General features: G+C 45.9%; 1 protein-coding gene across 1 annotated transcript in view; it reads right to left on the bottom strand.

Annotated features, from left to right (window-relative positions):
- LOC108801101 overlaps positions 1-24,307 on the bottom strand; it is a 113,769-nt gene continuing 89,462 nt past the window's right edge. The window contains 7 exon segments of the mRNA XM_018573048.1: positions 1-711; positions 13,437-14,383; positions 14,995-15,099; positions 15,462-15,555; positions 16,620-16,727; positions 19,104-19,503; positions 22,654-22,721. Coding sequence (XP_018428550.1) covers positions 1-711; positions 13,437-14,383; positions 14,995-15,099; positions 15,462-15,555; positions 16,620-16,727; positions 19,104-19,503; positions 22,654-22,721 — 2,433 coding nt within the window.

Raw genomic sequence — 24,307 nt, 5'->3', positions numbered from 1 at the left:
TCACCCCGTGTGTGTTCTCTCGTGGTTAAGCATATCTGACCGGTGCCTGAAGCACTTAACGCATTTCGAGCAAGAATACGGCTTCTCTCCCGTGTGAGACCTTTGATGGACTACGAGGGAGGACTTCTGGATGAACCGCTTGCCGCATTCGATGCATGCGAATGGCTTCACTCCCGTGTGAATTCTCGAGTGCTCGTTGAGGGTGGATCTCTTAGTAAAGCACTTCCCACACTCATCACAAGCAAACGGCCGCTCGCCAGTGTGAGATAGTATGTGCCGGCCGAGGTCTACTTTGTACGCGTAGCTTTTCCCGCATTGTGAACAGGAATGCAGCTTCCTGTCCTTGTGCTCCTTCTGATGGAACAGGAAAGCCGCCTCCAGCGAAAAGGTCCTCCCGCACTCCTGACACGAATATGGCTTCACCCACGCGTGAGCCCTCCGATGTTTGTGAAGCTCCGACCTCTGCCTGAAGCACTTCCCGCAGTCCGAACAGGCGTGTGGCTTCAGTCCCGTGTGAGTTCTCTGATGTTCCACCAGGGAGGACCTCTGTACGAAGCCCTTCCCGCATTCGCAGCAGGAGAATGGCCTCTCGCCTGTGTGGATCCTCTGGTGGGCATCAAGGGTAAACTTCTTAGCAAAGGTCCGGCCGCATTCGGTGCAAGCAAACGGCCGCTCACCCGTGTGGACCCTCTCGTGTAGGAGAAGCCGTGACTTATACGTGTAGCATTTTCCACATTCGGAACACGAATACAGCTTCTTCTCCGTGTGTTTGATCTGTCGGTGCCGGAAAAGACTTGACTTAATAGTAAAACATTTCTTGCACTGAGAACAGGGGAACAACTCCCCTTCGCAAGTAATGTGATGAATGACCGAGTACGAGTGGTCAAGAGGCCAACCGGCATATGTGGAGGGGTCAGATGACAGATCTGCATTGGGAATTGCTGGACGGAGGTCTGGAGTAACGGGATTCTCTTCTGAAGAGTTGGATGTGATGTCATCATCTTCCATCTCACCATCTAAAGGGACACTGGAGCATTTCTCCATACTGTACGTTCCGTGATGACCACCTAGAGGGAATAAGAGACAGGGAGAAACAGAGTTATTCCAGACCTTTGTCCTTTCCATGTGGAGTTCAGTGCATAGCTCTCGGGAACAGAATCGAAATCTTTAAAGGCTGACCCCCGCCAAAGATTTTTTTTTTCAGTTTTGGATAAAGAGGGGTAGGGTAAGACCACCTCTCAACTTTCTATTGCTGTCTGTGACTCACTTACTTCCTGTCTGATAGGTGTCAGACAGAACAGAATCTCCACTACAGAACACAAAGCGAGGAAAAATCTCCCAACTCATATTTTGACAGGTAGAACAGGAAGTAAGAAATACATTAGGTTGAAAGGTGTGCCTCTTTCTCATCTCGGAAAGTTGGGAGGTATGACGGCATTTGTCCTGCTTTCTCAACTCGGAAAGTTGGGAGGTATGCCGGAATTAATCCCTCTTTCTCATCTCAGAAAGTTGGGAGGTATCCCGGAAGGCGTCCCTCTTTCTCATCTCAGAAAGTTGGGAGGTATGCCAGAAGGCGTCCCTCTTTCTCAACTCGGAAAGTTGGGAGGGATGCCAGAATTTGTCCCTTTCATATCTAGGAAAGTTGGGAGGTATGCCAGAAGGTGTAGGGAAAACAAGACCACAGTCCAAAAGTAATATCTACTAAAGGTCCAAAGGTGAATCCAAGAGTATTGTCTAGTTTATAGAGGTCCAAAGACACCAGTTTGGGGTTTTTTACGGTTCCCCCTTCATCAGGGTTTAAACTGCTGGGTTGGACCACGTGCTGGACTCAAACCGGCTTCTGTAGCTGTTGGTGTTACTCCTGTATAAGCGTGCTTTTGGGGGGAAAAAAGGAGCCGGTTCATTCCAGAATTGAAGTCCTCCTCTATTAACTCATACAAGTATAATGCTCAATTCAAACCAGCAGTTGAAGCTCTAATGAACTTGGAACCCTATAACCACTGAAATGCGTTGGCTTGTTGTCCTTGGACTTATGGTGGAGGAGAACATACTCTTGGACTCCTAAACCTTTGGTGTGGTGCTCTCAGTAACCTGACATACTCTAATCCTTCCCTTCTCTAACCAAAATCTGGAGTTCATTGTGTCACCGGAGGAGGAGAATCTGGAACTCTTTTCTGGTTTTAGTGTTTTACTCACTTTTGCTGATCTCTGGAACTTCCTCCTCTTTGATCCTCACGTGTCCTTCTTCCTCCTCCTCAGCTTTGACGTCTCTGCAAGCCAACATAGTGCCTTCGAGGTCTGTGAGTACAAGAGGAGAATTTAAGAACAAATAGACCCACAATCACTATTCTAGACAGGAGGGAGCAGACGAAGGGACTACGGGGAGGTTTATGACCAGAATATGTCATGTAATTATGGAACATTGAATGATGTAGGTACTGAACAAGGAGAATCTGGGACTCTTTTCTGGATTTAGTGTTTATTCCTCACCTGGGCTGATCTCTGAAGGTATCTCCTCCTCTTTAATCTTTACAGATCTTTCATTGGCCTCCCTGACTTTGACGTTTCCTTGTGTAACTGTATCATTTCCGGGGCTGGCACCTATTGAGCTTCTTGACTGGCACCACAAAATAACAGGATGGGAATGCAGCACTGTAAGAGAGGCAGATGGCTCCTGATTACCCGATGGGGCACATACTGTCCCCCCATTACTGCCTACTGACAGAGGAGGGGGGAGAAGAGATTGTTGTAGTGACTGAACAAGGAGAATCTGGGACTCTTTTCTGGATTTAGTGTTTATTACTCACCTGTGCTGATCTCTGGAGGGATTTCCTCCTCCTTACATGGATTGTCACCCATCAAATATGGCTCTTCTTCATCTTCAATTTTTACAAAAATCAGGCCTTCACCCTAAATAAGTTGCATAATATTCTTATTACTACATTTTGTAGTTGTAATTGGTGGTTATCAATTTAAAACATTAACAAGGCACAGTAGTTTTAGTTCATCACTTTATTTTAGACCCTAGGTTCCATCTACCTGATGTTCCCGAGGGATCTCCTGATGTTCCTGTGTGGAATCCCGGGAATACAGAGGACGGGCCTGAGGGATCTCCTGATGTTCCTGTGTGGAATCCAGGGAAAACAGAGGACGGGTCTGAGGGATCTCCTGATGTTCCTGAGGGATCTCCTGATGTTCCTGTGTGGAGGCCCGGGAATACAGAGGACGGGTCTGAGGGATCTCCTGATGTTCCTGTGTGGAATCCCGGGAATACAGAGGACAGGGACATCTCTCTGGGGTATTCCTTTTCCTGGACCCATCTGTAGGAAACACACACACTGACTGAGTACAATGTTTCTATGTCTTTATATCAGAGGATGTGTGTATCTAGGGGGATCCTCAATACTCAAGAAATGAAAGTCTCCTCTTACTCGGTGATGTGAGGGGCGGCCGGTTCTCCATCATGACGTCCTTGTAGAGCTCCTTGTGTCCTTCTAGATACTCCCACTCCTCCATGGAGAAATAGACAGAGACATCCTGACACCTTATAGGAACCTGACACACACAATGATACAGTCACCATCCAGACACATCTCTTGCATGTTCCTGGATCATGTCCCAGAATTCCCGGCACCGCTCACCTCTCCTGTCAGCAGCTCAATGATCTTCTGGGTGACTTCTAGGATTTTCTTATTGTTACTCTCAGATATTTGGGAGGGAGGTTGAGGCTCTATGATGGGGCTGTTGCTCCTGCTAAGGATGTTGGACACACCATTGTGGCTGTTGGATTTTCTGTTCACTACAGTGAATTCCTTTATATAGAAAACACACACAAAGTGATTCTGATAACCCTCAGCTTCCCCCACAGGTTTTGGTTTTAATGAAATTAGTCAGGTGTGTGATGTCATGTGACCTCCCAGAATCCTCCTCACCTCTCCGGTCAGGTCTGTGTTTTATTAATAGAGATAAGAGTGATGTCATGTGACCTCCCAGAATCCTCCTCACCTCTCCAGTCAGGTCTGTGTTTTATTACTAGAGATAAGAGTGATGTCATGTGACCTCCCAGAATCCTCCTCACCTCTCCGGTCAGGTCTGTGTTTTATGAATAGAGATAAGAGTGATGTCATGTGACCTCCCAGAATCCTCCTCACCTCTCCGGTCAGGTCTGTGTTTTATGAATAGAGATAAGAGTGATGTCATGTGACCTCCCAGAATGCTCCTCACCTCTCCGGTCAGCAGGTAGATGATCTCCAGGGTGAGGTCCAATATCCTCTCAGTCATGTGACTCCGCACCTTCTCCATCCTTTTGGCTATTTTCACCTTCAGTTAAGCTGCGTTAGTTGTTCCCTTAAACTGCGAAATCTAGAATAAGAATACATTATACATACAAAGGACACCCGTGACTCCCGGGCCCATAAAGACACACACGTATGACCCTCTTGATATTCTTGTTGCAGTAACGGCATCCTGGCAATTTCTCATTCCGGCAAACAACATTTTAGCTCTAAACACACAGATCTTACCGATTGTAAATGTGTATAAATTATATTACTGCCGGGCAAACTTGTACAGCTAATGGCCGCAGGTACGCAGACTCTCGGGTCAGACAGACATTCACATCACGTGTGACTGCGTTCCCTGACACCTCAATCATAGCAGGTGGGTAGGAATCTACATACCGCAGCCTAACTTTCACAATGCAACACTGAAAAACTGTGCCATTGCAGCCCCTGCATTGGTAAAAAAATAGGCGGAGCTAAACCACATCACATTATATCACTCACATTCGCAACTCCCCATCAGCATTGAAAAAAAAGTTAGGCATATACCAGTTATGCCTATTATCTCTGATTAAAATGTCCTGCTGCTGGCTAATACACTGCTGGATTCTTTGTCGCTGGTAAATTTGGGCCTAACTTTGCTCAGTAAAACGATCCTTCTGCTGGCCAACTTTACACTGCAGTATCCTCAGAAGTTCTATTCATTCTTGTAGTGAAACCCTTGCCTGTGCTCTGTCACTAGTAAATTTGGGCCTAACCTTGCTCAGTAAAATGATCCTGCTGCTGGCCAACTTTACACTGCTGTATCATCTGCAGTCTCTTAATTCTTCATGAGAGTCTGTTAGAAATTGGCCAGCGGCAGAACAGTTTGCGATCGGTGAGCACAGGGAACTGCTAGCCAGTTTCTATCTACCAATCAAAGCCGGTCTTTTGCTGCTTGATGAAAAAGCATGCATCACTGCTAAGGGGTCAAGGAAGCCGCCTCCCTGCAGTAAGCGGAATACGTAAGCCGGACTACTCTGGAAATGGCAGTTGCTTGGCTACGATGTCAACCTTGTTGATGCTTTCTGAGTCAATGACTTAGAACAAGCCTACAGATCAGGTGTTCTGTCTAACTCAGGGGTCGGCAACCCGCGGCTCCATGTGGCTCTTTCATCCCTCTGCTGCGGCTCCCTGTCGGGGCCTGAAGCTGTGGGGGGGGGAGGGGAGGAGGGGTGGTACGGGTGTAACTGCACACTGTGCTGTTGTTTTATTTAAATGGAAAAGTGGATTATAATGGGGAACATTACACTGTTATGTTGCCTATTATAATCTATTTCTCTGATTATATGATTAGACAGGGCCGCTGTTCTATCAAAGTTTGTGATTACATTGAAATGTGTGAAAACGTCACTTGAGTCCAGTGCTTTGCTAAGCCCAGAGTCCAGTGCTTTGCTAAGCCCAGAGTCCAGTGCGTTGCTAAGCCCAGAGTCCAGCACGTTGCTAAGCCCACATATACCTATATACATGCTATACATAGAGAGTCTCAGATGGGCTGTGCAGGATCTATGGTGTGCTCTGCAGGGTCACTCTCAGGTGGGCTCTGCGGGATCTCAGGTAAGTCCAGGGTCCAGCACGTTACCAAGCCCAGAGTCCAGTGTGTTGCTAAGCCCAGAGTCCAGTGGTACCTTACTAAGCCCAGAGTCCAGTGCGTTACTAAGCCCAGAGTCCAGTGCGTTACTAAGTCCAGAGTCCAGTGCGTTACTAAGCCCAGAGTCTAGTGCGTTACTAAGCCCAGAGTCCAGTGCGTTACTAAGCCCAGAGTGCTGTGCGTTACTAAGCCCAGAGTCCAGTGTGTTACTAAGCCTACATATGCCTATATACAGGCTATAAATAGCATAAAGGTAAATAACGATATATGCCGTGTTATCTTAATTTTAGATGTAAAAAGTGTTTTGTGGCTCCCGGTGTTTTCTTTTCTGTGGGAAACGGGTCCAAATGGCTCTTTGAGTGTTTAAGGTTGCTGACCCCTAGGCTAACTGGTTCTGTGTTCACCGTAGGTCAACAAACTACAAAAGCAACTAAGTCAAATGACCGGCATGAGAGCCAATCAGCATATTCTGAAGGAGGTCAAAGATGGCAGGCTCTGTACTTCTCTCAGCACAGGTTTGCCTTAATATGTGGTCGGTACAATAATAAGAAGGACATGATTACCTCCTCCTCGCTGGGCACACACTCTCCAGACTCACACCACAACCAGGAGGACTCTGACTCTTCTGAGGCTCCTCCTTGTCCTCTCCTCAGGGCTTCAACAAAATGGCCTCCAGCACTTAGTACACTTCAAGCAATACACCTTTGATATATGTAATATAGGCTGCGGTCTTCTTGTAAGCAAAACGAATCCAGTTCCTGTAAAAGAAAACAGGTCAGCTACGACAAAATGGCTGCAACTCCTCCCGTACTTAGGAAACTTCTTTCTGTTACATGGTAGGTCACCCTCTAGTGGTGGCTTCACACCGGAACCCGGAAATGTCTCATTGTCGGCTCTCTAGGCTTCAGTTTGTTCCGTCACCCGGCTGGTCGTCACTATGGCAACCAGGAAGTGGATGAATAGCCGTGAAACTCACACAGCGGAAGTGCGAGAGCCACAGTATGATCTTCAGCTCAATAGCCCAATAGCCCTAACCGCCCCTTCTTCTGTTGCCCATAATCTGATGTCCAATCCAGTAGTAGGATGCTAAGTAAACGATTTATTGAACATTCTCTTGGGGAGAGAGGGTATAGGAGTTCTAGGTGTCCAGGGGTAACCAACAGGAGCTCCAGACTCACCAGACCTTGTAGCAATATCAGTGTAGATCCACTTGTGGAGACATCAGATAACCACTGATGCGACAGACAGACAGGATGGATGCAGATCCTCAATCACAGGAAAGACACCGACCATGCTCTGAAGTCCACTTAGTTCCAGGGTACTTCAAGAGCCTGCACTGGTCCCGGTTCTCATCCTCTTTCAGTCTCAAAGGCCTCCTCCATGTTGGAGGCCCCAGGGAAACCTTTACGCACCCTCCTGAGACCCCTCACAGGCCTGGGGAGATCACACACAGCTTTGGTCAGACCCCACACAGCCCTGGGGAGCAACACAGAGTATGTAACTTCATATTATTCTGCATTGCTGTATAATGTATTGCTGGGATTTGTAGTCCTCTCTAGCTGATGGTATTATTCTGCATTGCTGTATAATGTATTGCTGGGATTTGTAGTCCTCTCTATCAAATGGTATTATTCTGCATTGCTGTATAATGTGCCTGTGTTCTGGACTCCATGTTCTGCTGTGGATGGGACTGGTTGATCAGGGGGAGGGATTTACCAACTTTTCTAATCCTTCTTTACTCTTGACAGCAGCCGGGGCAAAGGTGATGGTGTTCATTAATAGACACCCTTCTTATGAAAAGCCGACTCATCTTACTAATGCTTCATTCGGGGGCAGATTATGTGTCTCTCTATCGCTCTCTCTGTTTGTAGTCTAGAACTATTTTAATCATATATTTTACGTGCTCTAGAAGCTGCAGATTGGCACTGAGTTCTGTTATGGCATTTATGGTCTACCAGAGCAACCAGAACTCTATCACTAACTCACCCATTTGGTATGCAACAACCCTATATATGTTCCTTTGCACTGATCTTTTATAACTATATCTCAAGGAAGCCTGGCTTGAAGCCTCTCTCCATGGTGGTGAAGTCTCTTCCATGGCCTGACTTAAATATAGCTCAAGGAAGCCTTACTTGAAGCCTCTCTCCATGGTGATGAAGTCTCTTCCATGGCCTGACTTAGATATAGCTCAAGGAAGCCTTGCTTGAAGCCTCTCTCCATGGTGGTGAAGTTTCTTCCATGGCCTGACTTAGATATATCTGAAGGAAGCCTGGCTTGAAGCCTCTCTCCATGGTAGTGAAGTCTCTTTCATGGCCTGGCTTGGATATAGCTCAAGGAAGCCTTGCTTGAAGCCTCTCCCCATGGTGGTGAAGTTTCTTCCATGGCCTGACTTAGATATAGCTCAAGGAAGCCTTGCTTGAAGCCTCTCTCCAAGGTGGTGAAGTGTCTTCCATGGCCTGACTTGGATATAGCTCAAGGAAGCCTGGCTTGAAGCCTCTCTCCAAGGTGGTGAATTATCTTCCATGGCTGACTCAGATATAGCTCAAGGAAGCCATGCTTGAAGCCTCTCTACATGGTGGTGAAGTCTCTTCCATGGCCTGACTTAGATATAACTCAAGGAAGCCTTGCTTGAAGCCTCTCTCCATGGTGGTGAAGTCTCTTCCATGGCCTGACTTAGATATAGCTCAAGGAAGCCTTGCTTGAAGCCTCTCTCCATTGTGGTGAAGTCTCTTCCATGGCCTGACTTGGATATACTGTAGATCAAGGAAGCCTTGCTTGAAGCCTCTCTCCATGGTGGTGAAGTCTCTTTTATGGCCTGAGTTAGATAAAACTCAAGGAAGCCTTGCTTGAAGCCTCTCTACATGGTGGTGAAGTCTCTTTCATGGCCTGACTTCTGGGCAAGGCCTTTCCACACCGGGGACAAGAATATTTCTTCACTTCCGTGGGGTCTTCTTGTACTGGGCAAGGGCTGACTTCTGCATAAAGCACTTCTCACACTCAGGGCAAGGAGAGAGCCTCTAGCGGGTGTGGTTGAGCTGATGTCTGTCAAGGTGTTTGTTTTTGGGGTTGTCGTAGATGGATGTCCGCGGTGTTTATAAAGGGGAACCAGGAACCAACGTAGAGCTGATGTAAGCAGTCACCAGTTGGGTCTAAGTTTTGTTGTCCCAGTTACATGAATCAGAGCATTGTACTGGTCACTAGGGTCAACAGCTCAAATTGTGTTCCCTGTAAAATCATGCAAGGCTGCTATTAAAACAAGAGCAGTCAAACCCTGCAACAGAAATGAGTTGGTCGAACCCAGTGGAGCCATACACCTTCCACGTACAAAGGTTGTTGGCCATGGAGGCAGATGTATGCTGTGGCTTGTATGGCAAAGGTAATGACACAAGTGAACCTTGCTCCATGTGCTCAAGTCCTTTGGTGGACGTTTCCACCATCACTTACAACACATCTTGAAGGAAACCAAGACTGAATTTTCTGTTAGATCCTCCATCTTGGTTAGAACCTTCTGTGTTATTGTGCTAAACTTTGCCAGCCCACAAAGTAATATTTTAGCCAGAGGTGGACTCTGGTCCACCTATGATTCTGTTCAGCCTCTACCTTCATTTATGTCTTGGATACTCCAACATTGAGATCTCCCTGCCATAATGGACAACTCTGTTCCTGTCAACCTGGAGGTTCTTGGTGTCCTCACACACCATTGTGTGTTTTGTGACTTGCCAGGGAGCTCAGAAGGACAGCTAAGCTCTGAAGGTACCTAGAAGTGTCTGCCATGGCATACTGGTGGAGCTCAACTAACTTTTAGCTTACTTCAGGTGTCCTCTGATAAAAGAGGTGTCCGTCAACACACGGGTTCTTAACACAGACAACACATCTCTCACAGTTATCAATAATCGATCAATCATACCGACATCCTCACACCTTTCTGATCACTCAAGCCCACTCAATGCTGAGACCTAATTGTGGACAATCACAAGTCAGTAGGAAGGAGGTTAATTCATTTATAGAAGCTGATTAGATATACACTGCCCAGCCAGGAAAACAAGTCACCACCTGGATTTCGGGCAGTGTTATGATCTGTGGTTGCTTCGGTTGCTCAGGTCTAGGTTCAGCAACGTTATGGACCCGAAAATTAGGTCAGCTGCCAACCTGAATATACAAAATGACCAGGTTTCTTCTTCCCTGATGGCACATTAGGCATATTCCAAGCTGACAATGCCAGGATTCAGGGAGCATGAGACGTCATTGTCGCACATGGCGTGGCCACCACAGAGTCCAGACCTTAACCCCATTGAGAATCTTTGGGATGTGCTGGAGAAGACTTTACGCCATGGTCCGACTCACCCATCATCACTACAAGATCTTGCGAAAAAATGAATACAACTCTGGATGGAAATAAATGTTGTGACTTTGTATAAGCTTTTCAAAACAATGAAAAGCTTGAATGTGTGCCGTAATCAAAGCTAAAGGCGGTCCAATGAAATATTAGAGTGTGACTTGTTTTTTGGGCCGGCAGCATAGATATAGAGCAGTATGAATGGACGTTACTACCCTTTTCTAATTGGCCCTTAATGGCCAATTCAACGAGCTTAAAGGGTATCTCCAGTCAAAGCTTTTTTTTTGGTTTTGAATGGCATGGTGAAGGGTTTCTGTACCCATCAACTTTTGTGGTAGTCAATGCTCATAAGAGTTTCTGTAACTGTGTGTTCTTAAAGGAGAACTATGAGGTGAGTGCTTTTCACTCACCTCATAGTTCTCCTTAGGGTAACGGGCGGACACAAATTAGCGTCCTCCCGTCACCCTAAGCTCAGTATATCGCGAGCTACAGCTCGCGGTATACTGAGACGCTGCAGCTGAAGCAAATCCCGACAATTATGTCTGGATCCGCCCAGCTGCGTGAGTGACAGCTGGCTCTGCCTATCTAGAGGCAGAGCCAGCTGTCACTCACGCAGCTGGGCGGATCCAGACATAATTGTCGGGATTTGCTTCAGCTGCAGCGTCTCAGTATACCGCGAGCTGTAGCTCGCGATATACTGAGCTTAGGGTGACGGGAGGACGCTAATTTGTGTCCGCCCGTTACCCTAAGGAGAACTATGAGGAAAAGCCTTAACCCCATAGTTCTCCTTTAAGCATTGTGTGCGTGTGTTAATCAGAAGGTTCATACCGAGCCTTTATACATGGCATACTACTGGTTACCGACAGGGGTGGACAAATCAATATGGAATTCAGGAGACGGTCTGTCCAACCCAGGAGCCAGCTCCATTGACAACAACCAGAGAACACCTCAAAAGTTTGGCGCCGGCTGTCATTTTTAAGGAACATTGGCGACTTGGCTCCTGGGATTCGTCCAGTCCTGGGTTACGATGCAGTCTTCCGTTTCAACCCCTTCAATGATGAAAAGATGTATGCCATGTTGGCAACCTATGTTCACCTTTTCTTTATGACACATAGGCAACATCAGTCCAATATGTGTATATATATTTTTTTAATCAATTTTATTTTTAAGGATGAAACACATTTTATTACTTTTAATGTTTTTCTTCCTTTTTGCTTTATTCACATTACCAGATTTTCGACAACAATGTAACTAATCCAAGCAACATCGTGATTTTAGAGTCGATGGCGGTTTACTAATAATGTACATTGGATCTTGTGACCAATTACAGATGGTTCCATTTCCCACATTCGCAGAACATTAGCCGATGAAGCATTCCAGCTATACCTGGAAGATATGACGTAATGTCTGGCCTATTATGTGCTTTACTATTCACACTCTTGTGTCTCTGGGGTCTGTGAATAAAGATGAGCATGAGCAGATGTGAGAGAGACCCCAGAGAGTGTGTGTGGGGGGGAGATTGGTTATGTCTCTTGGCTGGTAACACACAATGACATGATGTGAGGAGGAGAGCCGAAGTCTAATGGCTCCTGACTCCGCCCACTAAACAGATACTGTCCCCCCATTACTGTCTACTGACAGAGGAGGGGGGAGAGGAAGAGATTGTTGTAGGGACTGAACAAGGAGACTGATGGCTCCTGACTCCCCCACTGGGCACATAGGGTCTCCCGGGTCAGCATTTACATCACTTTGAGCGTCTCTGGTGTCTGTGAATGAAGATGAGAGTGAAGCCCTCTGTACTGAGATGTATGAGAGACCCCAGAGAGAGTGTGTGGGGGGAGACTGGTCACATTAGCGGGAGACTCCCGGAGCTTCCGGGAGAGTTGAGATGTCTGCATCTCTTGGCTGGTAACACAATGACATGAAGTGAGGAGGAGAGCCGGAGTCTAATAGAGGCTGATTGCTCCTTACTTTCTTGGGGCTTCGGGTGGTGAGATGCCTTCACCATAGTTTTATGTTCTTTCCAACAACCAAGGCAATTACAAGCCTGGACAATGTTATGTTCCCTTGCTGGTGTGTAAATAAATAATTGGGAAGATTCCACCAATGGGAGAGTGACAGCATTGTTGTGGGAGGGGAAGGAGGAACCAGCTACTGTGGGGAAGTTTCATCATTAAGTCTTCAAAAGGTGTCCAAGGTGGGAAATCCAACCCTACAATGCCAGTCAAAAAGTAGCTATAGGCTATACCTGGAAGATATGATGTAATATCTGGCCTATTATGTGCTTTACTCTTCAGGATTTTCAATCCCCACTATAGCTACTTTTTGACTGGCATTGTAGGGTTGGATTTCCCACCTTGGAACCCTTTTGAAGACTCAATGACGAAACCTCCCCACAGTAGTTGGTTCCTCCATCCCTTCCCACAACAATGGTGTCACTCCCCCATAGGTGGAAATTTCCCAATTATATAACTAGACCCCAGCACGTGAGCGTAACATTGTAGTTGCCTAGGTTGTTGGAAAGAACATAGAACTATGGTGAAGGCATCTCACCACCCGAAGCCCCAAGAAAGTCAGGAGCCATCAGCATCTATTAGACTCCGGCTCTCCTCCTCACATCATGTCATTGTGTGTTACCAGCCAAGAGACGTGACCAGTCCCCCCCCCACACACACTCTCTGGGTTCTCTGTAAAGAAACTATTGTCTTGTCTTACAGAATCTTATTAACATGGAGCTGGTGGTTACATAGGAACGTGAAGCACCATGAGAGAGCCTTCAGCACCTTATTTTTTGGAATGCTTATCTGCAAATGTTTTCCAAGATAATGCCCAGCCTAAGACTCAAATGTCTACTCCAATCAAGCCACTTTCATGGAGCTTCACAAATTCAGTAGAACAAAAAGCCCACCACAAAAGGGGAGCCAGTAGACCACAGTAGGCCAAACATTTCCGAATCAGGGGTTGGTGTAAAGGCTTAACCAAGGATAAAATTTCAAAGGGTCACTAAGAGGGGGCCATCAAATATGGCCTTACCCAGAAGCCATTACTCATATTGGACAGGCTTACTGGGAGCATTTATTCCTGTCTATAGATACATTGATGGTCCAGAAAAGATAGGTGGCATATTAAAGGTTTTCCTCTTTCAGACTACAACAGCAGTTTCTCGTCCGTGAATCCGTTCATGTGCAACAAGTTGCCCTCTTTGCGCAAAGCATTTTCCACACTCGGAACACGCATAGGGCTTCTCTCCTGAGTGAATTCTACGATGCTCCACCAGAGTCGACCTTTGTGTAAAACACTTCCCACATTCAAGACACGAGAACGGTCGCTCGCCAGTGTGGATGAGATAATGCCTATCAAGGTCCGACTTCTGCACAAAGCATTTACCGCACTCTGGACACGAATAAGGCTTCTCCCCTCTGTGTCTTCTCTGATGGTGAACAAGAGTTGCCTTCACCGAAAAGCCTTTTCCGCATTCAGAACAGGAATAAGGCTTTTCCCCCGTGTGCGTTCTGCGATGTTTGAGAAGATCCGAGTTGTGTCTGAAGCACTTCCCGCACTCTGAACATGAATACCGCTTCTCCTCGCTGTGAGACCTCTGATGTTGGAAAAGGCAAGCTTTTGTCATGAAACATTTCCCACACTCGGGACAGGCATAGGGCTTCTCTGCCGTGTGAGTCCTCTGATGTTGGACAAGACAAAATTTCTTAGCAAAGCTTTTTCCGCACTCAGAGCAGGCAAACGGCCTCTCGCCCCTGTGGGCTCTTTCATGTACGACAAGGTCCGGTTTGTAAACAAAACATTTCCCGCATTCTGAACAGGAATAGGGCTTTTCTCCCGTGTGCGACCTCTGATGCTTGACCAGACTTGACTTCCAAGTAAAACATTTACCACACTCAGGACAAGGGACCTTTTTGGGAAATCGGCCAGATGTATAATGAGCTGTGGTCTCGGTGGGATTGGGAAAGGTCCCCTCGTGGGTAGAGGCATCAGATGACGAATTGGCATGGCGAGGCACTGAACCCAGATTTGGGCCCGTGGGGTTTTCTCCTGGGGAATCTGCTGAGCTGTCATCTATTTCATCGTCTGGAGATGACATGGAATGTCTCTTCATATTGTACCTTCTGTATCGTCCATCTGGTGGGAACGCAAAATAGGGGAAAGGTTTAAAGAAGAACGCGGGGCAAGTGAAAGATCTACTCACATATTCGTGCACCCTTATTAATGCACCTTGAAATCTCTTTCTGGTGAGTTTATTAGGGGGCTCAGTAGAAACCTGGGATGACTGGACAAGAGTCATCCCTACCTTATGGGTTATGTCCTCCTGAAAGGGGCGAGAAGCAACAAACCAGTACAAAGTAAAAAGAAAATCAAGAAGGTCATGGGAGATTATGGAAACCAGAAAACAAAGCTGGTCAGGTCAGCTCTGACATCTCTCTGTGTGTCTCTGGGGTCTGTGAATAAAGATGAGCATGAGCACCATGAGCATGAGCAGATTATGAGAGACCCCAGAGAGTGTGTGTGGGGGAGACTGGTCACGTCTCTTAGCTAGTAACACACAATGACATGATGTGAGGAGGAGAGTCTGAGTCTAATAGAGGCTGATGGCTCCTGACTCCCCCCACTAGAAACATTTGATCCCCCCATTACTGTGTACTGACAGAGGAGGGGGGAGAAGAAGAGATTGTTGTAGGGACTGAACAAGGAGAATCTGGGACTCTTCTCTGGATTTAGTGTTTATTACTCACCTGTGCTGATCTCTACAGCAATTTGATCATCTTCGATCTTCACACATCTGATTTCATCCTCCTCAACCTTGACATTTCTGTGCGTCACTATGGTGTCTACAGGGTCTGTTAATAAAGATATTCTGGGGTCATATATCACATGTGCTGACCTTTGATGGTATGAGAGGAAAAGACCTACCACCCATTTCAGTCTAGAATTCAAAAAGTACACAACATTCCAGAGGAACACAAAACAAAATATACCCCAAAAATATATCATCCATAAGTATGCAGTACAGACAATGTAAATGACAGGATGTGAGAAGGAGAGTAATAGAGGCTGATGGCTCCTGACTCCCCCCCACTAGAAACATTCCGTCCCCCCATTACTGTCTACTGACAGAGGAGGGGGGAGAAGAAGAGATTGTTGTAGTGACTGAACAAGGAGAATCTGGGACTCTTTTCTGGATTTAGTGTTTATTACTCACCTGAACACTCCTCCTCCTTACACGACTCGTCACCCATCACAGATGGATCTTCATTGCCCCCTGGTTCAGTTTTAATATTAATGAGACTTTTGTCCTGAATAACACAAAACATAAAAGAATAGTATAGATACAGAATGTGATAACTGGAAAGAGCCACCAACAGAAATCACGCCACCATCCAGACAAAGGTAGAACAGGACCAAGCACACACTCCTATGAGTCAACGTCAAAAATCTGACTTCAAAAGAAGTCCTTATACAGACCCCAGATGCTGAGCGATTTGGTGATTGGACCACACTACAACCCTGTTTATTCCTGAGTTGCTGCAGCTTCTAATGCACACTTGGACGGATCTACTATTTTGGAATCCACCATCACTGGCATAAGAAGTCTTCTCAACAAGATCACATACATCAATAAAACCTGACCACCCTCCATCAAAACCAAATAATAATAAATGACCGATGTTTGAACTTATTGTCGAGAAGATGGAATACGTAAATTGAGCTTTATTTTCATAAGCCTGAACGTCTGTCTACCTGATGGTCCTGAGGGATCTCCTGATGTTCCTTTGTGGAATCCCGGGAATACAGAGGAGGGGTTTGAGGAATCTTTTGATGTTCCTGTTTGGAATCCCGGGAATACAGAGGACGGGCCTGAGGGATCCCCTGACGTTCCCGTTTGGAATCCCGGGAATACAGAGGATGGGTCTGAGGGATCTCCTGATGTTCCTGTGTGGAATCCCGGGAATACAGAGGACGAGGACATCTCTCTGGGGTGTTTTTGTTACTCGGTCCATCTGTAGGAAACAAATATAGAAACAGATATGCATTACCTTCCGAACAAGGTGATCCACACTCCAAACATTTGACGTGTGCCGCTAATCCCTTTCATGAACCATTCAAAGTAGTCCACATCCTGAGCTCCTTCAACGTTCATCTACCCCCACCTATGATTATTACAGATGACCCAGCTATCCTCCTTCTCCAACTCATTCAAGACAATCCTTCAACTGACCAGCTTATCCCACTTCAGTGTTCTCTTCCCCTATATTAGATATGAATGTTTTGTGCCCAGAATTCAGCTTTAAAAAGTGAAATAAAGTCTTCTGTTCCAAAATGTATTGATATATTATGACTCACCTTTGCTGATCTTTACAGGAACGTCCTCCTCTTTAATCACTATGTGTCTGTCCTCCTCCTCCGACTCTTCCCCGGTCATGCACATCTCGTCTTCTTCCACTTTAACGACCACCAGGCCATCAACCTGCATAGGACACATTCATCTCAATGATAGCTTGATTTCTTGTTAGAGACTAAAGCTGAACTCCAGGCAAACAGCTGAGATACTCCTAGGGGGACTCTTTAAGCTGCTGAAAGATTTCTGGTGCTGTTCGGCAGGTATTCTTGCCTAAAAAGCATAGGCAGGTCTTCAATCTCCAGTGCAGTAGCAACACCTTAGCTTGGACAAGAACACACCTCAAGCTTTCTCGTTGGACAATGAAGGAGCTACAGCACTCTGTCCTCCTGTCCTAGTGCTGTCACTCCTTCTGCATAAACAATAAAAACCCGAAAAAGGTTCTCATCCTTGTCCAAAATTAAACAAAAACATTTTGCCTGGTGTTATCAGAGATGAGAATGTATGCAGGACATTTATTGTTATCTACCTGATGTTCCTCCATGGAGTCCTCGGAATACAGAAGACGGGCCTGAGGGATCTCATGATGTTCCTGAGGGATCTCCTGATGTTCCTGAGGGATCTCCTGATGTTCCTGAGGGATCTCCTGATGTTCCCGTGTGGAATCCGGGGAATACAGAGGATGGGGACATCTCTCTGGGGTATTCCTGTTCCTGGATCCATCTGTAGGAAACACACACACTGACTGAATACATTGTTTCTATGTCTTTATATCAGAGGATGTGTGTATCTAGGGGGATCCTCAATACTCAAGAAATGAAAGTCTCCTCTTACCCGGTGATGTGAGGGGCGGCCGGTTCTCCATCATGACGTCCAGGTTGGTGCTTTGATGGTGGTCTGAAAAGAACAATATCCCGAAGACAAGTACACTGAATTAAGCAGCACCCCGGAGTTTGGCAGATGCCAAGCTTGGCTCTTTGGTACCCATCAAGGCTAGCGGTGGGTGACGGTCAACCTGGTGGCTACATAAGTAACAGGTTCTTGAAGGTATCTAATCAGAATGGGGGAGCGGGTGTTATTCCTAACCTAATGGTCATTTCTCACTAGGAATAAGACGGGTTAAGCTGCCTCTAGTGATAACTGGAATGTATATGAGATGCAAAGCGACCAATTGCAGGATATGCGATGATGATATTTATCCTCTATGGGAAATGGAAGCAATTATTTCACTGCAAGCACGTTGTGCTTAATCATAACCACTCCGGGGCTTGTGGGGATCACCTTGGAAGTGCACAGATCTCCGACGGTCCCCTGCAGCCACCACAAGTAAGATAGTAAATTGAAGGAGGGGAAAGCAGAGAGGACATTGATGATATTTCTCTTATAGAGAGACCCCAACACACCAGAGGAGACCAATTCCCCCAGCGCAGAGCCAGCTGACCCCTGACTGTGTGCTGTATAGAGGACACGTGACCTGACCCACATGATCACATGACCTCCCCCTCCTTCCTCAGGATCCCCTTCTCTCATAATAAGAAGACATTATTACCTCCTCTTTGGACACACACTCTCCTGCCAGGTTTGTAGCTGGAAAAGAGCTGCCCTCCTTTCTTTGGGCTACAACAAAATGGCCGACACTCTCACTGCATTGAACAACAAACACATAGCTATAGAATTACTTCAATTTGTGGGAGCTGAACAGCATGTTTCCTGAAGTTCAACTGAATCCAGGCCATTGGTAAGCAAAACACTTTCTAGTTTACTTAGCGAGATGTAACAAGTTTAAAGCATGGGCTACAACAATATGGCCGCCACTCTGCCTGAACTGAGGACACTTCCTCCTGCACTGAAGACACTTCCTGCTCTCACAGGACAGACTGTCACCCTCTAGTGGTGGCTCTGGAATAAACAGCTCCTTGTCGCCTTCTGGAGGATTGTCCAATCAGACAAAGCCAGCCAGATCCTTAAAGGGGCACTACGTACCAGAGACTTTTAACCCAAACGGTGTTATAAGTGGACCTTGTCAGTTGTCATGTTGGAGAGGAAACTACCTTAAAATCAGCGTCATACACTGTCCAACTTTTGTATGTGTGTGTACAACAGGGAGGGAGCTGTACACATTTTTGGGGTTATTTTTCTATATTATGAACTTTTAATTTTTGTTAAACTTTATTGCTATTACACAGGGGGCTAACAAAAGCACATCGGAAGGTTCTCTTTGAGTAGACATCAGGGGTCTATTAGAACCCTGTCACCTCCGCACTATTATTTAGCTAAACGCGCACAGATCGCAATCCATTCGCTTCTTCCACGGCCACAGCGTGGAATCACAGGGCTGGACCCAGAGGTTAACCTTCCAGTTTCGTACTACCCGACGATCAGAAAACGGATGTTCACTGGTCTCCCTGCTGACACCAGCCATGGACATCCCAAGAGGGATGCTCAGGGGAGCCCAGGATACATGGTGGGGGAAGACAGGGGTTCAGGTGGGATGTGCTACTTTACCTGGGTGATCTTATTCTGTGTGATCGGCCCATCCTGCATAAGAACTCGGATGGATGGAACGTTGAGCGCCCCCATCATCACAGGAATTGCTTGCCCACAAATCCGCACATGTGCAGTGTTCCCCTTAATGGGAGGATGGCCACGCGAATACTGCACATGTGCGGATTTGTGGGCGAGCAATACAGCAAACCCACACTTGTTCCTGGGATGATGGGGGGCGAGCTTAAGTTCCATCCATCCTAGCTCATATGCAGGGTGCTGCCTATCACTCAGGTAATGTAACACACCACACTCCACATATCGTGCCTGAACCCCCTTCTTCTCCCGCTCACCTGGGATATCCATGGCGGCTTGAGTCAGTTTACAGATCAGTGCTGCCACGGATGTGGTGCTTACGCCCCTAGCAATGAAAGGGTTAAAGGAAACTCCCGGGCCCCCTGACCGCACTGCAAATCTTATTTATAAAGATGAACTAGCCCCTCAAACGGACTCCAGTCCCTCCACAGCGGATGGCATGAAAGCTCTGCAAGATTCGAGTTGCTGATAACCAATAAGGAGATGAGCTGGACGGGGTCTGAGATCAATATAAAAAGCAGATCGGCAAGGTATCTAGTGCCACCAAATAACTTTTGACAAGGTCAGGGGGGCCCAAACAATTTTTGGAAGGGAGTTAGTTCTTATCAGGCGCACATGTGCTTTTTTGTATATGCTTTTTTAAAATATGTTTTATTATGTTTAACACTTTCTCAGTGGGGTAATGAATATATGCGTCAGCAAGCCCACTGTTTCATTATCTTCTTGGGGGGTAGTCCACACACCCCTGTATGGAATTCCTCAGCAAATATTTGATTGAAGCTCATATGTTCCTAACTCATAGAAAAGAAAGGCCACCGCAATCTTTATCTTTGGAGATCTCGTTATCATTATTTCTAATAATTTGTTTGATGCATCATCTGTATGAACTGATGGTCCTACCTACTGTTAGCAGGAACCATAGTCTGCAGGCTTTCCCCATGCATGTCTTGGATGGACAACACTAGGCACCAACTTAGCTTTATGGGAACAGGTACAGGCTTCATGGACAACCATTGCATTTATATGCTGTCGATGAATTTAAGTCGATGAACATGAGGAATAATGGTGACCTTCGAAAAGCTGTAGATAGTTTTCCATAAATTAACATGACAAAACATTGGTGACCTTCCAAATGCTGTAGATAGGTTTCAGTGGCTGAACATGTTGAGCAATGGTGACCTAAATGCTGTAGATACGTTCTAGTGAAAGGACATGATGAGCAATGGTGACCTAAATGCTGTAGATGCGTTCTAGTGGAAGAACATGATGAGCAATGGTGACCTAAATGCTGTAGATGCGTTCTAGTGGAAGAACATGATGAGCAATGGTGACCTAAATGCTGTAGATATGTTCTAGTGGAAGAACATAATGAGCAATGGTGACCTAAATGCTGTAGATGCGTTCTAGTGGAAGAACATGATGAGCAATGGTGACCTAAATGCTGTAGATATGTTCTAGTGGAAGAACATAATGAGCAATGGTGACCTAAATGCTGTAGATATGTCTTAGTGGAAGAACATGATGAGCAATGGTGACCTAAATGCTGTAGATACGTTCTAGTGGAAGAACATGATGAGCAATGGTGACCTAAATGCTGTAGATATGTCTTAGTGGAAGAACATGATGAACAATGGTGACCCAAATGCTGTAAATATGTCTTAGTGGAAGAACATGATGAGCAATGGTGACCTAAATGCTGTAGATATGTCTTAGTGGAAGAACATGATGAGCAATGGTGACCTAAATGCTGTAGATATGTCTTAGTGGAAGAACATGATGAGCAATGGTGACCTAAATGCTGTAGATATGTTCTAGTGGAAGAACATAATGAGCAATGGTGACCTAAATGCTGTAGATATGTTCTAGTGGAAGAACATGATGAGCAATGGTGACCTAAATGCTGTAGATATGTTCTAGTGGAAAAACATAATGAGCAATGGTGACCTAAATGCTGTAGATATGCTCTAGTGGAAGAACATAATGAGCAATGGTGACCTAAATGCTGTAGATATGTTCTAGTGGAAGAACATGATGAGCAATGGTGACCTAAATGCTGTAGATATGTCTTAGTGGAAGAACATGATGAGCAGTGGTGACCTAAATGCTGTAGATATGTTCTAGTGGAAGAACATGATGAGCAATGGTGACCTTCCAAATGCTGTACATAGGTTTTATGAGAAGAACATGTAAATGTTGTAGATACGTTTCCATGGATAAATATGATGGGCACTGGTGACCTTCCAAAAGCTGTAGATAGGTTTCCATGGATGATCATACTAAGCAATGTAGACTTTCTAAGTGCTGTATATAAGCTTCATTGGAAGAACATGATCAGCACTGGTAACCTTCGTAATACTTTAGATAGGTTTCAATGGATGAACATGATGCGCAATAGTGACCTTCCATACGCTGTAGATAAGTTCCAGTAGAAGAACATAATGAGCAATGGTGACCTTCCAAATGGTGTACATAGGTTCAGTAGAAGAACATAATGAATAATGGTGACTTTCTAAATGTTTTAGATAAGTTTCAGTGGAAGAACATGCTGAGCAATGATGAACTTCCAGGATGCTGTAGATAAGTTTCCATGGATGAACATTATGAGTAACAACAACCTTCTAAATGTTGTAGATATGTCTTATTGGAAAAACACGATGAGCAATGGTGACCTTCCAAATGGTGTACATAGGTTTCATTGGAAGAACATGTAAATGTTGTAGATAAGATTATATGGATAAACATGATGGGCACTGGTGACCTTCCAAAAGATGTAGGTAAGTTTCCATGGGTGATCATGTTAAGCAATGGTAACTGTTTGAGATTAACTCCATTACAAAGACTAGAGGCCACCACCTAAAGTTGGTGGAGAAAAAATTCCAGCACAATGGGCGAAGAGGGTTCTTTACAGTAAGAGCGGTTAAGGTCTGGAACTCGCTGCCATCGGCAGTGATTTCAGCCAAGAGTGTAGATTTGTTCAAGAAACGTTTGAACAATTTCTTGAGGGACCGTAATATCCAGGGATACCAGTATCCCTAAGAATGAGATGATGCGTGGACCTATATGGGTTGGACTTGATGGACGTATGTCTTTATTCAACCCCAAATACTATGTAACTTTCTAAGTGCTGTAGATAAGCGTCATTGGAAGAACATGATCACCCCTGATGACCTCCCAAATACTCTAGATAGGTTTCAATGGATGAACATGATGCGCAATAGTGACCTTCTGTATGCTGTAGATAAGTTTCAATGGAAGAACGTGGTGAGCAATGGAGACCTTCCAAATGGCGTACATAGGTTTTAGTACAAGAACATGATGAGCAATGGAGACCCCCGAGGATCTCCGATTCCTCCACCTCACTCATGAAGAGAGACTTCTTAAAGAAACAGAATGGGAGCCCCCAGTGCTGCAAAGGCACCCCAACCACGTGATTCCATACTCCATGCTGTGTTGATGTATTCTTCGTCCCACGCACCATGAGTCCTCCAGTCTTCTGCATGGGCAGCCCCGCTCCTCAGGTCCACCTCCAGTGACCAGGTTCTGCTGTAAAATAAACGATGAGTACATTCACATTGTGGCTCTATATTACATCCTTTCATAACCCTCTCCCTGGACACACAAGGTGTATCAGTGCAGAAGCCATATCAGTGCATACACTGTGTACCAGTGTGGCCCTCACCCAGGAGGGTCACATCAGCTCCTCTCTATCTTCACCAATTTCACTGAACAAAAAAAAAAAAATCCCTTTACTTCCGCTCGGTGGCAAATACACTTCTGGTTTGTGCGTTCCACGGTTGCTAGGCGACCGGTTGTGCTGTCGCAAAACACTGCGCTGAGGGGGAATCAGGTAATGGGCGGGGCTGTTTTATCTCTAGTCCCATAACGGGCACTAGAGGGCGCGTCATTTGTCTTTGCTGCCCGGCGCTTGGAAGCCATTTTATTGTAGCCCACTAGCCTGATTATTTAATTTGTACGTTTTATATGAGATATTCGCGTGGCATAGGCTGAAGAAAATCGCGGTATTAGAATTAAATGGCAGTTTTAGGGGTTAATATGTTTTTTTTAAAGGCTTTGCCTTGAAAGCTGAAGCGTGTCGGCCATTTTGTTGTAGTCCAGTTGCATGTCAACAGCAGAACCATCTTCTGCTTCCACCAAAACTGTCTGTTGTGTGTGTTGGGAGCTGAGAATGGCGAGGTAATGCCTAATTTTTATATTCTGTATTATTGTATAGCATTTTATATTCAATATGTTGGAGGTGGATGTGTCGCAGGCCCTCGCGGTCAGTCGCTGTCCAGCAGCACCCCTGGGTGTGGAGTATTTGCCTCTGGAAACTTCTATCCTTGGTCTTCAAGGCAAGTCAACTGGACCATGCATTTTTTTCATCAGTTTTTGTCATTTAGGTGTCCATGGAGATGAACGTTTTGCTGTCCGGCCGAATCAGGTGACCGAAACACATATCTATGTAACGCAGCCTCAGCTGACTGGTCTGCGGGGGACGTGATTGGTTGGAAAGGTTTGTAAACTCCATTTGCTTCGCATATCTGTTGCATTGTCTGGCCCCTCCTTCGCTCTCCAAGGGCATAGACGACTGGTCAGCTGAGCGTTCATGTTTATGTGCACACCAGCCAAGAGCAGATCATTGCCAATTATTCATCGCCCTCCGGTATCTACAGTCACCTCATCTCCAATTTCCCCGAGACGAGTTCCTTAGTCCGTGTCTTCTCCACCTTTCAGAGTAGATATAGACATGAATGGAGGTCAGAAGATCTTCAATAAAATTCAACCACAAAATGGTTCATCTTTTCCCTGAGTTGGGTCAGTCAGAGGTTGTCTGCAGGTGATGCGTTAGCTTTCAACGCCAGGAAATTTGTTCCAGTAGTGATAACCTAATCCTAAAGCCCCCTTTCCTAAACCCTATCTGTAACCCTAACACCAACCCTCAATCCCATCACTGACCCTCCCTCCCTGTAGCCCAAACACTAGCCCTCCCTGTAGCCCAAACACTAGCCCTCCCTGTAGCCCCAACACTAGCCCTCCCTGTAGCCCCAACACTAGCCCTCCCTGTAGCCCCAACACTAACCCTCCCTGTAGCCCCAACACTAACCCTCCCTGTAACCCCAACACTAACC

Source organism: Nanorana parkeri, unplaced genomic scaffold, assembly GCF_000935625.1.
Source record: "Nanorana parkeri isolate BGI_ZX_2015 unplaced genomic scaffold, ASM93562v1 scaffold2215, whole genome shotgun sequence".
Lineage (NCBI taxonomy): Eukaryota > Metazoa > Chordata > Amphibia > Anura > Dicroglossidae > Nanorana > Nanorana parkeri.
The sequence above is the reverse complement of the archived record's forward strand: the minus strand, read 5'-3'. Positions and strand labels throughout refer to the sequence as shown.